This window comes from Rana temporaria, chromosome 8, assembly GCF_905171775.1.
Source record: "Rana temporaria chromosome 8, aRanTem1.1, whole genome shotgun sequence".
Lineage (NCBI taxonomy): Eukaryota > Metazoa > Chordata > Amphibia > Anura > Ranidae > Rana > Rana temporaria.
Genome location: NC_053496.1, coordinates 35,351,326 through 35,363,610, shown reverse-complemented (window position 1 = coordinate 35,363,610; position 12,285 = coordinate 35,351,326). Strand labels below are relative to the sequence as shown.

General features: G+C 41.3%; 1 protein-coding gene across 2 annotated transcripts in view; it reads right to left on the bottom strand.

Annotated features, from left to right (window-relative positions):
- Positions 1-12,285, bottom strand: part of CCDC186 (coiled-coil domain containing 186) — a 114,198-nt gene that overhangs the window by 82,828 nt on the left and 19,085 nt on the right. For both annotated transcript variants that reach the window (XM_040361568.1, XM_040361569.1), the window contains exon 3: positions 1,741-1,867. In XM_040361568.1, coding sequence (XP_040217502.1) covers positions 1,741-1,867 — 127 coding nt within the window. The remainder of the gene's footprint in view (positions 1-1,740; positions 1,868-12,285) is intronic.

Genomic DNA, 12,285 nt, shown 5'->3' with positions numbered 1-12,285 from the left:
TCGGCGGCTCTCTTGGCTCCTCCACACAAAAGCTAACCCCCTCTGGGAAGCTCTCTCCCAAGGGGGCTACCTTGCGGGTGTGCCTCCGTGTTGTACACTCGGCGTACATAGCTGTACGAGCCAATGGCTGCGCTATCAATCTATCCAATTAAGATCCGAGCAAAGATCGAGCGTGTTCGCGACGCAGGACTTTCCAGAACTCAGGTAAGTAAAATGGGGAGGGGGGGGGGGGCGGGTAATTGACAGATGTTTTTTCCCCTTAATGCATAGGATGCATTAAGATTAAAAAACAGGAACCTTGACAACCCCTTTAAGGCCTGGTTCACACCTATGCATTTTATAGTGCTTGTTTAGTTTTGCAGAAACGCACTACAGTCCATTTACCATGGTTTCCTACAGGTCATGTCTACATCTGTGCGTTTTCTATTAATGCGTTTTGGGGGGGGGGGGAGGAGCATCAGGGACATGTTTGGCCGCAACAAGTTGCATTTTTGGTTCCATATATTTTAATGGAAACGCACCAAAAACGCAATGCTTACATTTCTGCTATTTTCTCCCGCAAGACAACACCTCCTAAAAAAAATGCAATACAATTCAAAAATGCATCAAAAACGTGTCAAAAACATTTGAGAAAAAGCACACCTGGAAAACGCATAAACCGCAACCTGCATAGGTGCGAGCCAGGCCTAAAAGGTATTTTCTCTTTTCCTGCCTGTGATGCGATTGGACAGTCTAAGGCCCCCGTACACACGACCGAGGAACTCGACGTGCCAAACACATCGAGTTCAGTGTGGAAGCCGCCGAGGAGCTCGGCGGGCCGACTTTCCTCATTGAACAATGAGGAAATAGAAAACATGTTCTCTTTTCGGCCCGACGAGTTCCTCGTCGGCTTCCTCGCTGAAAAGTGTACACACGACCGAGTTTCTCGGCAGAATCCAGCTCCGACCGAGTTTCTGGCTGAATTCTGCCGAGAAACTCGGTCGTGTGTACGGGGCCTAAGGAGAAGCAGCAAACCGATGAGCTCATCTCTCCATTATGCTCCTCTCAGCATATTCCTACTGCACTACAACTGATTGGCTTCTTGTGCTGCTTCTGTCTCCCAGTCTAAGCTCTGCTGTACAGGGACTGGAAGAGGCCGATACGATAAGTTAAATTCAGGTACTTGTACTGCTTTTATTAAAAAAGAAATTTAATGAACAAGTATTGAGTACAGAGCTGCATTAAAAGATACGTTTTGGATTTGAAAAACAAACATTTATACACACCTAGGTGGATGCAGCATCTGTCCCCCGCCGCCTCTACAGTGAGAACCGAGAGATCAAACACTGCTGATCGCTCAGCTGTCCCCTCCGCTCTGAGCAGAGAGCCAGGACTGTGAGTGGATCTCTGCTCTCTCCTCCAGCACTCACTGGAGCACTGGGCTGTGGAGGAGGAGTGAGCGGCTGGCTCAGGTTCTCGGCGGATAGCCGAGAGGCTGAGGCAGGTGCAGGTCCAGGCATCTGGGTGGATCTCGATCATATGGGTGGATCCCGATCATATGGTTGGACCAAGCCTGGACTGGCTGAGTGACATCAGCTGACAGCGGTCTTTAGCCTGCAGCCGGCTGAAATGGTTTACAGGAGTGCAGAACGAACTGCCCTCCTGTGATCCATAGGAGAAGCCCAACCACACAAGCTTTGGCCAAATTTCTCCTTAATTTGTGTCTTTTATATCAGCCTGGAATTTAGCTGTGACTGTCACCTGTTTGATGGAGTTCAGATGAAGTATCTCAGTCTCTCCTCGTTTCTTCAGGTCTTCTCTTAGATTGTCCTTCTCGGAGCAGATATCCACGATCAGCTGCTGGTGCTTCTTATTCTCTTCAATCAACCTGGACAACAGAAAATAAGTCTCAGTATCTCCTACATTTAAGGCTTCATTGTGCGACTTGCTGCATTAACTTTCATCTGAAGCTTAAAGTGGTTCTAAATGCAGAATTTATTTTATTTTATTTACCTGAAGGCATTCTATGCATCAAGGTAAAAAAAAAAAAAAAAATCTTCTGTGTGCAGCTCACCCCCAGCCCCTCTTATACTTACCAGAGCACCATTGCAATCCAGCGATGTGCACGAGAGCCTCGGCTCCCTGGGGACTCTCGCTTCTCATTGGCTGAGACAGCAGCAAGAGCCATTGGCTCCCGCTGCTGTGATCACAGCAGGTAAGTCAATGATGAGAGAGGGGCGGGGCCAAACCGCAGCTCTGTGTTTGAATGGACATGCAGAGCAGTGGCTCAGGAGCGAGCCTGCTTGGATGCCCCCAGAGCAAGCTTCTTGCTGCTTGCTCTGGGTGCACTCGGCAAGGGGTGGTGCCCCCATGAGCACCGGCGGGGGACCCAAAAAGATGAGGATCGGGGCTGCTCTGTGTAAAACTATTACACAGAGCAGGTAAGTAGAACATGTTTTTTTTATTTTAAAAATGCCTTTATTTCGCTTACTTGGTTCCTCCCCCTCCCCTCATTAACATGCTAAAATTGTAATAAAAGCCATTTATATTACAGATACAGCCCACTTCATTTCCTGGCTGGAGGACATCCAGAATCATCTAGCGCTTTCCTCCCCAGCCTGACTGTCCCTGGCCCACCCCTTTCATCCATTGGGTAGTAGTTCTGTCAATCATGGAGGCTCATCAAGACATTTTTATATTTGAATAACCCCTCCCTAGAGCCAGCCCACTATTTAAATCAGGGCTGAGGACTCTGGAGTGGTGAACTGACGCAGGGTGCTGTGAGGTTTTCAGGACAGCTCTGATCTGCCTGCATTGCATACAGTTGATAAGAACAGCACGCGGTACCTTGAGAGCTCATTCCAGGAACGTGTGTGATGGGAATATGGACTATGTACAAAGAGGACCTGTCACCTGCCCAAAGCTATCACAATGGGGCTTGTTAGAGCCGGTTCACACAGGGGCGACTCGTCAGGTGACTCAGCCGCCTGACAAGTCGCGTTCCGATCTGTTCAATGGAACCATTCTAATAGGAGCGACTCAAGGTGTTCTTGTACGACCTTGGGGGCGACTTGCATTGTCGCCTCTGAAGTTGTCTTGAGATTACCTTGCCGAGTCGCCCCCAAAGTCGTGCCGCCCCTGTGTGAACCGGGTCTAAGGCTTTGTGCGATGGCAAAAATAACGATAACTTAAAAGGGTAAATACAATAAAATAAGTATATGGTAATAAAAAAATACACACAGATGCGAATGAGTGAGCAACAATTCTAGCGTCATCATTCACAATTAACTCGACAATGATCACCTTAAAGCAGTGGTTGTCAACGTATAAAAATGTATATGGGGCCAGAAGTGCGGCTCTTGATACCACCACAGTGCCGCATGCAATATTTATTGCTACAAAAAAAAAAAAAAAAAAGTAGACTGCGCTACAGGAGTTGTTAAAGAGTGGCGTCAAACTATCAGAGCCCGGGGCCATGTTCCATGAAACTGCTAGAGATCACAGCTATTACAGACCCATTACACATCAATAATCCCACTGATGACTGCTTGGTATTTACATAACTTCAATATTTTATCAAACAAAATTGGGCATTATATTGCATGAACTCAAATTTTGATATATTTTTTCCTGAAAAATTGCATTTGATTAACAATTGTGAAAACAAATTTAAAATGGAATAGCCACTATTTTATTCCCCAGGACCTCCGCTTTCAGAAAATATATAATATTCGAGTGTTCTAATCAATTTTCTAGCACACAAAAATGGCCCAGCAGAGCTAGTGGTGAACTGCTTGCTGACCGTATAAGAAATATAAAGCGGCAAGGCCGCTCTGCTGTGCCAGATCGCATACTAGGTACGTGATCTGGCAGTACCAGCGACCCGGCTGTGCTGCAATTAAAACACAGATGTCGATCAGTGGGTGCCGGCCAATGGATTACGGCTGACACCACGTGATCGTCTGGAATTTACACAGGACAAAGTGCTGCCTATGTAAACAAGGCAGAGCCCCGTCTTGTCAGCAGGGGAAGTAATGGATATTCTTCCCGCAAAGCAGGGCATAAAATCTATTACCTTAGTGAAACCATCACATTGTTTACACAAACACTGGCTAGGCACACAGAAGGCTTTTTATCTTAAAGGGTCACTAAAGGAAAAACATTTTTTTTTGCTGAAATGACTGTTTATTGGGTATAGAGACACCAAAGTTAACCGATTCCTTTTAAAAATGATTAAAAATTGAAATTTAATCTATCATATAATGTGCCTCTAGTTTCACTTTCGACTTTAAAAAGGTACATACATGAAGTTCCGGGTGAGAGGTGAGTCGGGAAGACTCACAGAACAAAAACAAACAAATCCAGGGCAGTGTTTTGTTTTTAAAATGAATCTGATTGGTTCTGAGGAGTTTTAGACACACAGTAATGACAGCTTAGACCACCGTGAGAAATCTCCCAGTATGATGGTTATAAGGAAACAGGCAACCAGGAAGTGTGGAGATCACAGCAGAATTACAGCTACTTCAAAGCAAAAACGAACAATGAGGACATGAAACCAGTACTGCAGTAAGGTAAAGGAAGCTATTTAGCTAAAATAAAAAAATTTCCTTTAGTGACCCTTTAACGCATTAAGATCAAAAGCCTTTTGTGTGCACAGCAGCCCCCCTCACCCCCCCTAAAAACTTACCTGAGCCCCATCTCGATCCAGCGATGTCCACGAGTGCCTTGGCCATCCAGGACTCTCCCTCCCGATTGGCTGAGACAAAGCAGCATTGCCATTGGCTCCCACTGCTATCAGTCAGTTAGCCAATGAGGAGAGAGAGGGGGCGGGGCTGAACCGCAGCTCTGTGTCTAAATAGATACATGGAGTTGCGGCTCGGCTGCCCCCATAGAAAGCTGCTTGCTGTGGAGGAACCTGGCAGGAGGGAGGGGCCGGGAGCACAGAAGAGGGACCCAAGAAGAGCAGGATCTGGGCTGCCCTGTGCAAAACCAACTGCACAGAGCAGGTAAGTGTATAAAGTGCTTTTATTAAAAAAAAAAAAAAAAAAAAAAAAAAAATCGACAAGAGGCTTTACAATCACTTTAACCTCTTCCCAGCCAATGTTATTGTGACAGTGCATATTTGTAGCACTGATATTAGTGTCACAGGTTCTCAAAAAGTGTCCGTTGTGTCAGAATGTTCACCGCAATATTGCAATCTCATAAGTCGCTGATCATCGTCATTACTAGTAATACAAATCCCAGTATATATCCCATGGTTTGTAGATGCTATAACCAGCCCTCAAAATTTCCACTCGCCTACTAGCATTTGGCGAGTGGATTTAATCTGGGGGCGAGTGATGACAGGGCTGCATGACCAATCTCCCTCCAATCTGTGCCTACACTTAGAGTCCCGATGAGATTGGCGGCCGAAGAGGAAAGGTGCATGCTCGGGAAAAGTAGTCTGTTGAGCCGCGCACAGGCAGAGCAGTACACAGGTGCTCTACTTACAATCCTCATTAAGCCATGGGACCTAACAGTATGACCTCTCTGAGCCTGCCCCCCTCCCCCGGGCCCCGACCAATGTAGCTGGAGAGCAGAAAGTAATGAGTGAGGTGGAGGATTGCAAAAATTACCACTCCGGTGCAGCGCTCACTGAAAGTTGCCCTGACATGAGAGCGGCAGCCTTCTAGTTTGTGCCGTTTTCTTCTCCTTGTGCTCTATGTAAGTGTCCAACAGTTTAGCCTGAGCACTGTGAACAGACTGGTCTCAATGTGTGCTGTCAGTGTGCGCTGTGCTATGGTGTCAATGGCTGTGCAGTTGTGTGGATCTCAGCGCTGGATTGTACTCCCTCCCGCTGTGCTGCAGCTCCTCTCCTCTCTGCCAGCCTGAATAAAAGGGGAAAGTGGGGACATACAAGCGTGGAGCCGCACACACAGGCTCCTGATGAGATGAATAGGAGAGAGAGAGAGAGGATGGATGGGAGTTGCAGAGGAGACAGCAAGAGAATGGGGAAGAGACCCAGTTCTAGTGCCCTGTCCCTCTGGTCTGCCCCCAGTGCCCTGTCCCTCTGGTCTGCCCCCAGTGCCCTGTCCCTCTGGTCTGCCCCCAGTGCCCTGTCCCATTTTGTTTAAGTTGTTGTTGGTAATATTTAATTTTGTAACTTGATTCTGCATAAAACATTGTCATTCCATGAGATAATCTACGAGGGCGTGTTTACGGGTGCAATTAGGCGCAGGGCAGTGTATGAATTAGGTGGGGCAACTGGTGGCGAGTAACTCTTGAGGCCTGGTTAGTAGCTCAGGACTTGAAATTTTGAGCCCTGCTATAACTATTAAGGAAACCAATAAATACGCACATATACCAAAAATATGTAGCAGAATACATATTGGCCTAAATTTATGAAGAAATTCCATGTTTACAACTATTTTTATTGGAAATGTTTTAGAGCAGAAAGTAAAAAAATTTTTTTTTTAAATTGTTGGTCTTTTTTGGTTTATAGCGCAAAAAAAATAAAATGTAGAGATGATCAAATACCACAAAAATAAAGCTCTATTTGGGGGGGGGGGGGGGTTGTGTTAAGGTACAGTGTCGCATGACCGTGCAATTGTCAAAGTAACGCAGTGCCGCATTGCGAAAAATAGCCTGGTCATGAAGGGGGGTAAAGTAGTTAATATTTTACCAAAAAATAAAGAAAGAAATGGGTATTATATTGCAAGAATTAAAATTAATTTTAGTAAAAAAAAAAAAATATATATATATATGATAAAAAACTGCATTTGATTAAACGACAAAGTAAAAATCACGTGACAAAAAAATAAAAAATTGCAGCACCATTTCATTTACTTAGGACCTCTACAACTCATTTTCTAGCAAACAAAATTCTGTAAAAAATGGCCCCGGAGAGCAAGTGGTTAAAACAGAAAAGAATAATGTCAATTTCTATCCTCCAAATCCTTTATAATGGAGTAAAGAGGCGTCATCCTATCCATGAATCTGGTGCACCCCCCTCCTAAGAGGCTACAAAAACGCATTAGCGCAATCAAAATTATTCCTCATTTTATTCCGCCTCCCATTATTTTATCGCCATGCTCTGGATTACGTGTGGTATGGAGAGAGGTAGACTAGTGAAAGGAGGATTTGTTACCATGTTAATCCTCCTGTAATAAGGAAACACAGCTGACCCCATAGACACACACAGTGAGAGTGCACAGTGTTCTGACACATTTACACACCGATAAAGTTTGTTGACTTTTCTATACGGCTTCTACAGATTGCCTTTCAGAGGAAAGGTGTATCTCCAATAATGGAATGACTGGCAAGTGGACCTGTCATCAGATAGATTCTTCCATACTAAACCTGACCCCCGGCCTTCCCTACAGTCTTGCACAGTTGTACCGTCTCCTCTACTGAAATAAATGGAAAAAGAAAATATGGACAGCCGCACTCCAAAAAACCTTGATGGTTGTCTTTATTTAAAAAAAAGGAAAAAAAGGACAAGTCACAGCACACAGCACAGGAGTAAAACAGCCGACGCGTTTCGCACTATAAATTAGTGCTTAATCATAGCCATGATTAAGCACTAATTTATAGTGCGAAACGCGTCGGCTGTTTTACTCCCGTGTTGTGTGCTTGGATATCACTGTTATCCGTGGAAATCTCATTTGTATGATTCCAGGTGTAGGAATTCATTGCTTGGATCATGAAGATCTTTATCTGGGGTGAGGGGCTGGGGCAAACCACTGGCGCACTACGGATGGTGGAAGATGTATATGATCTGGATTTATTGGATTCTACCTTTCTTCACACAAGCACCTTCATCTATGAACCTTTTCTGATTGAGCAGTTTATTTATATATTGCAATGTCACTTTAAGTACTGTGGCACCTTTATGGTGCGTGAAGATTACATTGTTGGATGATTATTTACTGCACTGTCACTTTTGTATTTTGCACTTAATGATTAGCTGAAGATTAATTTGATGTTCTGAAAGAAAGAAAAAAAAAAAAAAAAAAAAAAAAAAAAAAAAAGGAGAAACGAGAAAGAAAGAGAAAGAGAAACGAGAAAGAAAGAGAAAGAGAAACGAGAAAGAGAAAGAGAAAGAGAAACGAGAAAGAAAGAGAAAGAGAAACGAGAAACGAGAAAGAAAGAGAAAGAGAAAGAGAAACGAGAAAAGAGAAAGAGAAACGAGAAAGAAAGAGAAACGAGAAAGAAAGAGAAACGAGAAAGAAAGAGAAACGAGAAAGAAAGAGAAACGAGAAAGAAAGAGAAACGAGAAAGAAAGAGAAACGAGAAAGAAAGAGAAAGAGAAACGAGAAAGAAAGAGAAAGAGAAAAGAGAAAGAAAGAGAAAAGAGAAAAAAGAAAGAGAAAGAGAGAGAAAGAGAAAAGAGAAAGAGAGAGAAAGAGAAAGAGAAAGAGAAACGAGAAAGAAAGAGAAACGAGAAACGAGAAAGAAAGAGAAACGAGAAACGAGAAAGAAAGAGAAACGAGAAAGAAAGAGAAAGAGAAACGAGAAAGAAAGAGAAAGAGAAACGAGAAAGAAAGAGAAAGAGAAACGAGAAAGAAAGAGAAAGAGAAACGAGAAAGAAAGAGAAACGAGAAAGAAAGAGAAACGAGAAAGAAAGAGAAAGAGAAACGAGAAAGAAAGAGAAAGAGAAAAGAGAAAGAAAGAGAAAAGAGAAAAAAGAAAGAGAAAGAGAGAGAAAGAGAAAAGAGAAAGAGAGAGAAAGAGAAAGAGAAAGAGAAACGAGAAAGAAAGAGAAACGAGAAACGAGAAAGAAAGAGAAACGAGAAACGAGAAAGAAAGAGAAACGAGAAAGAAAGAGAAAGAGAAACGAGAAAGAAAGAGAAAGAGAAACGAGAAAGAAAGAGAAAGAGAAACGAGAAAGAAAGAGAAAGAGAAACGAGAAAGAAAGAGAAACGAGAAAGAAAGAGAAACGAGAAAGAAAGAGAAAGAGAAACGAGAAAGAAAGAGAAAGAGAAAAGAGAAAGAAAGAGAAAAGAGAAAAAAGAAAGAGAAAGAGAGAGAAAGAGAAAAGAGAAAGAGAGAGAAAGAGAAAGAGAAACGAGAAACGAGAAAGAAAGAGAAACGAGAAACGAGAAAGAAAGAGAAACGAGAAACGAGAAAGAAAGAGAAACGAGAAACGAGAAAGAAAGAGAAACGAGAAACGAGAAAGAAAGAGAAACGAGAAAGAAAGAGAAAGAGAAACGAGAAAGAAAGAGAAAGAGAAACGAGAAAGAAAGAGAAACGAGAAACGAGAAAGAAAGAGAAAGAGAAAGAGAAACGAGAAACGAGAAAGAAAGAGAAAGAGAAACGAGAAACGAGAAAGAAAGAGAAACGAGAAACGAGAAAGAAAGAGAAACGAGAAACGAGAAAGAAAGAGAAACGAGAAAGAAAGAGAAACGAGAAAGAAAGAGAAACGAGAAAGAAAGAAACGAGAAAGAAAGAGAAAGAGAAACGAGAAAGAAAGAGAAAGAGAAACGAGAAAGAAAGAGAAAGAGAAACGAGAAAGAAAGAGAAAGAGAAACGAGAAAGAAAGAGAAAGAGAAACGAGAAAGAAAGAGAAAGAGAAACGAGAAAGAAAGAGAAAGAGAAACGAGAAAGAAAGAGAAAGAGAAACGAGAAAGAAAGAGAAAGAGAAACGAGAAAGAAAGAGAAACGAGAAAGAAAGAGAAACGAGAAAGAAAGAGAAACGAGAAAGAAAGAGAAACGAGAAAGAAAGAGAAACGAGAAAGAAAGAGAAACGAGAAAGAAAGAGAAACGAGAAAGAAAGAGAAACGAGAAAGAAAGAGAAACGAGAAAGAAAGAGAAAGAGAAACGAGAAAGAAAGAGAAAGAGAAACGAGAAAGAAAGAGAAAAGAGAAAAAAGAAAGAGAAAGAAAGAGAAAAGAGAAAAAAGAAAGAGAAAGAGAGAGAAAGAGAAAAGAGAAAGAGAGAGAAAGAGAAAGAGAAACGAGAAACGAGAAAGAAAGAGAAACGAGAAACGAGAAAGAAAGAGAAACGAGAAAGAAAGAGAAAGAGAAACGAGAAAGAAAGAGAAAGAGAAACGAGAAAGAAAGAGAAAGAGAAACGAGAAAGAAAGAGAAAGAGAAACGAGAAAGAAAGAGAAACGAGAAAGAAAGAGAAACGAGAAAGAAAGAGAAAGAGAAACGAGAAAGAAAGAGAAAGAGAAAAGAGAAAGAAAGAGAAAAGAGAAAAAAGAAAGAGAAAGAGAGAGAAAGAGAAAAGAGAAAGAGAGAGAAAGAGAAAGAGAAACGAGAAACGAGAAAGAAAGAGAAACGAGAAACGAGAAAGAAAGAGAAACGAGAAACGAGAAAGAAAGAGAAACGAGAAACGAGAAAGAAAGAGAAACGAGAAAGAAAGAGAAAGAGAAACGAGAAAGAAAGAGAAAGAGAAACGAGAAAGAAAGAGAAAGAGAAACGAGAAAGAAAGAGAAACGAGAAACGAGAAAGAAAGAGAAAGAGAAAGAGAAACGAGAAACGAGAAAGAAAGAGAAAGAGAAACGAGAAAGAAAGAGAAAGAGAAACGAGAAAGAAAGAGAAACGAGAAACGAGAAAGAAAGAGAAAGAGAAAGAGAAAGAGAAACGAGAAACGAGAAACGAGAAAGAAAGAGAAACGAGAAAGAAAGAGAAACGAGAAAGAAAGAGAAACGAGAAAGAAAGAGAAACGAGAAAGAAAGAGAAACGAGAAAGAAAGAGAAACGAGAAAGAAAGAGAAACGAGAAAGAAAGAGAAAGAGAAACGAGAAAGAAAGAGAAAGAGAAACGAGAAAGAAAGAGAAAGAGAAACGAGAAAGAAAGAGAAAGAGAAACGAGAAAGAAAGAGAAAGAGAAACGAGAAAGAAAGAGAAAGAGAAACGAGAAAGAAAGAGAAACGAGAAAGAAAGAGAAACGAGAAAGAAAGAGAAACGAGAAAGAAAGAGAAACGAGAAAGAAAGAGAAACGAGAAAGAAAGAGAAACGAGAAAGAAAGAGAAACGAGAAAGAAAGAGAAACGAGAAAGAAAGAGAAACGAGAAAGAAAGAGAAACGAGAAAGAAAGAGAAACGAGAAAGAAAGAGAAAGAGAAACGAGAAAGAAAGAGAAAGAGAAACGAGAAAGAAAGAGAAAAGAGAAAAAAGAAAGAGAAAGAAAGAGAAAAGAGAAAAAAGAAAGAGAAAGAGAGAGAAAGAGAAAAGAGAAAGAGAGAGAAAGAGAAAGAGAAACGAGAAACGAGAAAGAAAGAGAAACGAGAAACGAGAAAGAAAGAGAAACGAGAAAGAAAGAGAAAGAGAAACGAGAAAGAAAGAGAAAGAGAAACGAGAAAGAAAGAGAAAGAGAAACGAGAAAGAAAGAGAAACGAGAAACGAGAAAGAAAGAGAAAGAGAAACGAGAAACGAGAAAGAAAGAGAAAGAGAAACGAGAAAGAAAGAGAAAGAGAAACGAGAAAGAAAGAGAAAGAGAAACGAGAAAGAAAGAGAAACGAGAAAGAAAGAGAAACGAGAAAGAAAGAGAAACGAGAAAGAAAGAGAAACGAGAAAGAAAGAGAAACGAGAAAGAAAGAGAAACGAGAAAGAAAGAGAAACGAGAAAGAAAGAGAAACGAGAAAGAAAGAGAAACGAGAAAGAAAGAGAAAGAGAAACGAGAAAGAAAGAGAAACGAGAAACGAGAAAGAAAGAGAAACGAGAAACGAGAAAGAAAGAGAAACGAGAAAGAAAGAGAAAGAGAAACGAGAAAGAAAGAGAAACGAGAAAGAAAGAGAAACGAGAAAGAAAGAGAAACGAGAAAGAAAGAGAAAGAGAAACGAGAAAGAAAGAGAAAGAGAAAAGAGAAAGAAAGAAAGAGAAACGAGAAAGAAAGAGAAAGAGAAAAGAGAAAGAAAGAGAAAAGAGAAAAAAGAAAGAGAAAGAGAGAGAAAGAGAAAAGAGAAAGAGAGAGAAAGAGAAACGAGAAAGAAAGAGAAACGAGAAAGAAAGAGAAAGAGAAACGAGAAAGAAAGAGAAACGAGAAAGAAAGAGAAACGAGAAAGAAAGAGAAAGAGAAACGAGAAAGAAAGAGAAAGAGAAACGAGAAAGAAAGAGAAACGAGAAAGAAAGAGAAAGAGAAACGAGAAAGAAAGAGAAACGAGAAAGAAAGAGAAACGAGAAAGAAAGAGAAACGAGAAAGAAAGAGAAAGAGAAACGAGAAAGAAAGAGAAAGAGAAAAGAGAAAGAAAGAGAAAAGAGAAAAAAGAAAGAGAAAGAGAGAGAAAGAGAAAAGAGAAAGAGAGAGAAAGAGAAACGAGAAACGAGAAAGAAAGAGAAACGAGAAACGAGAAAGAAAGAGAAACGAGAAACGAGAAAGAAAGAGA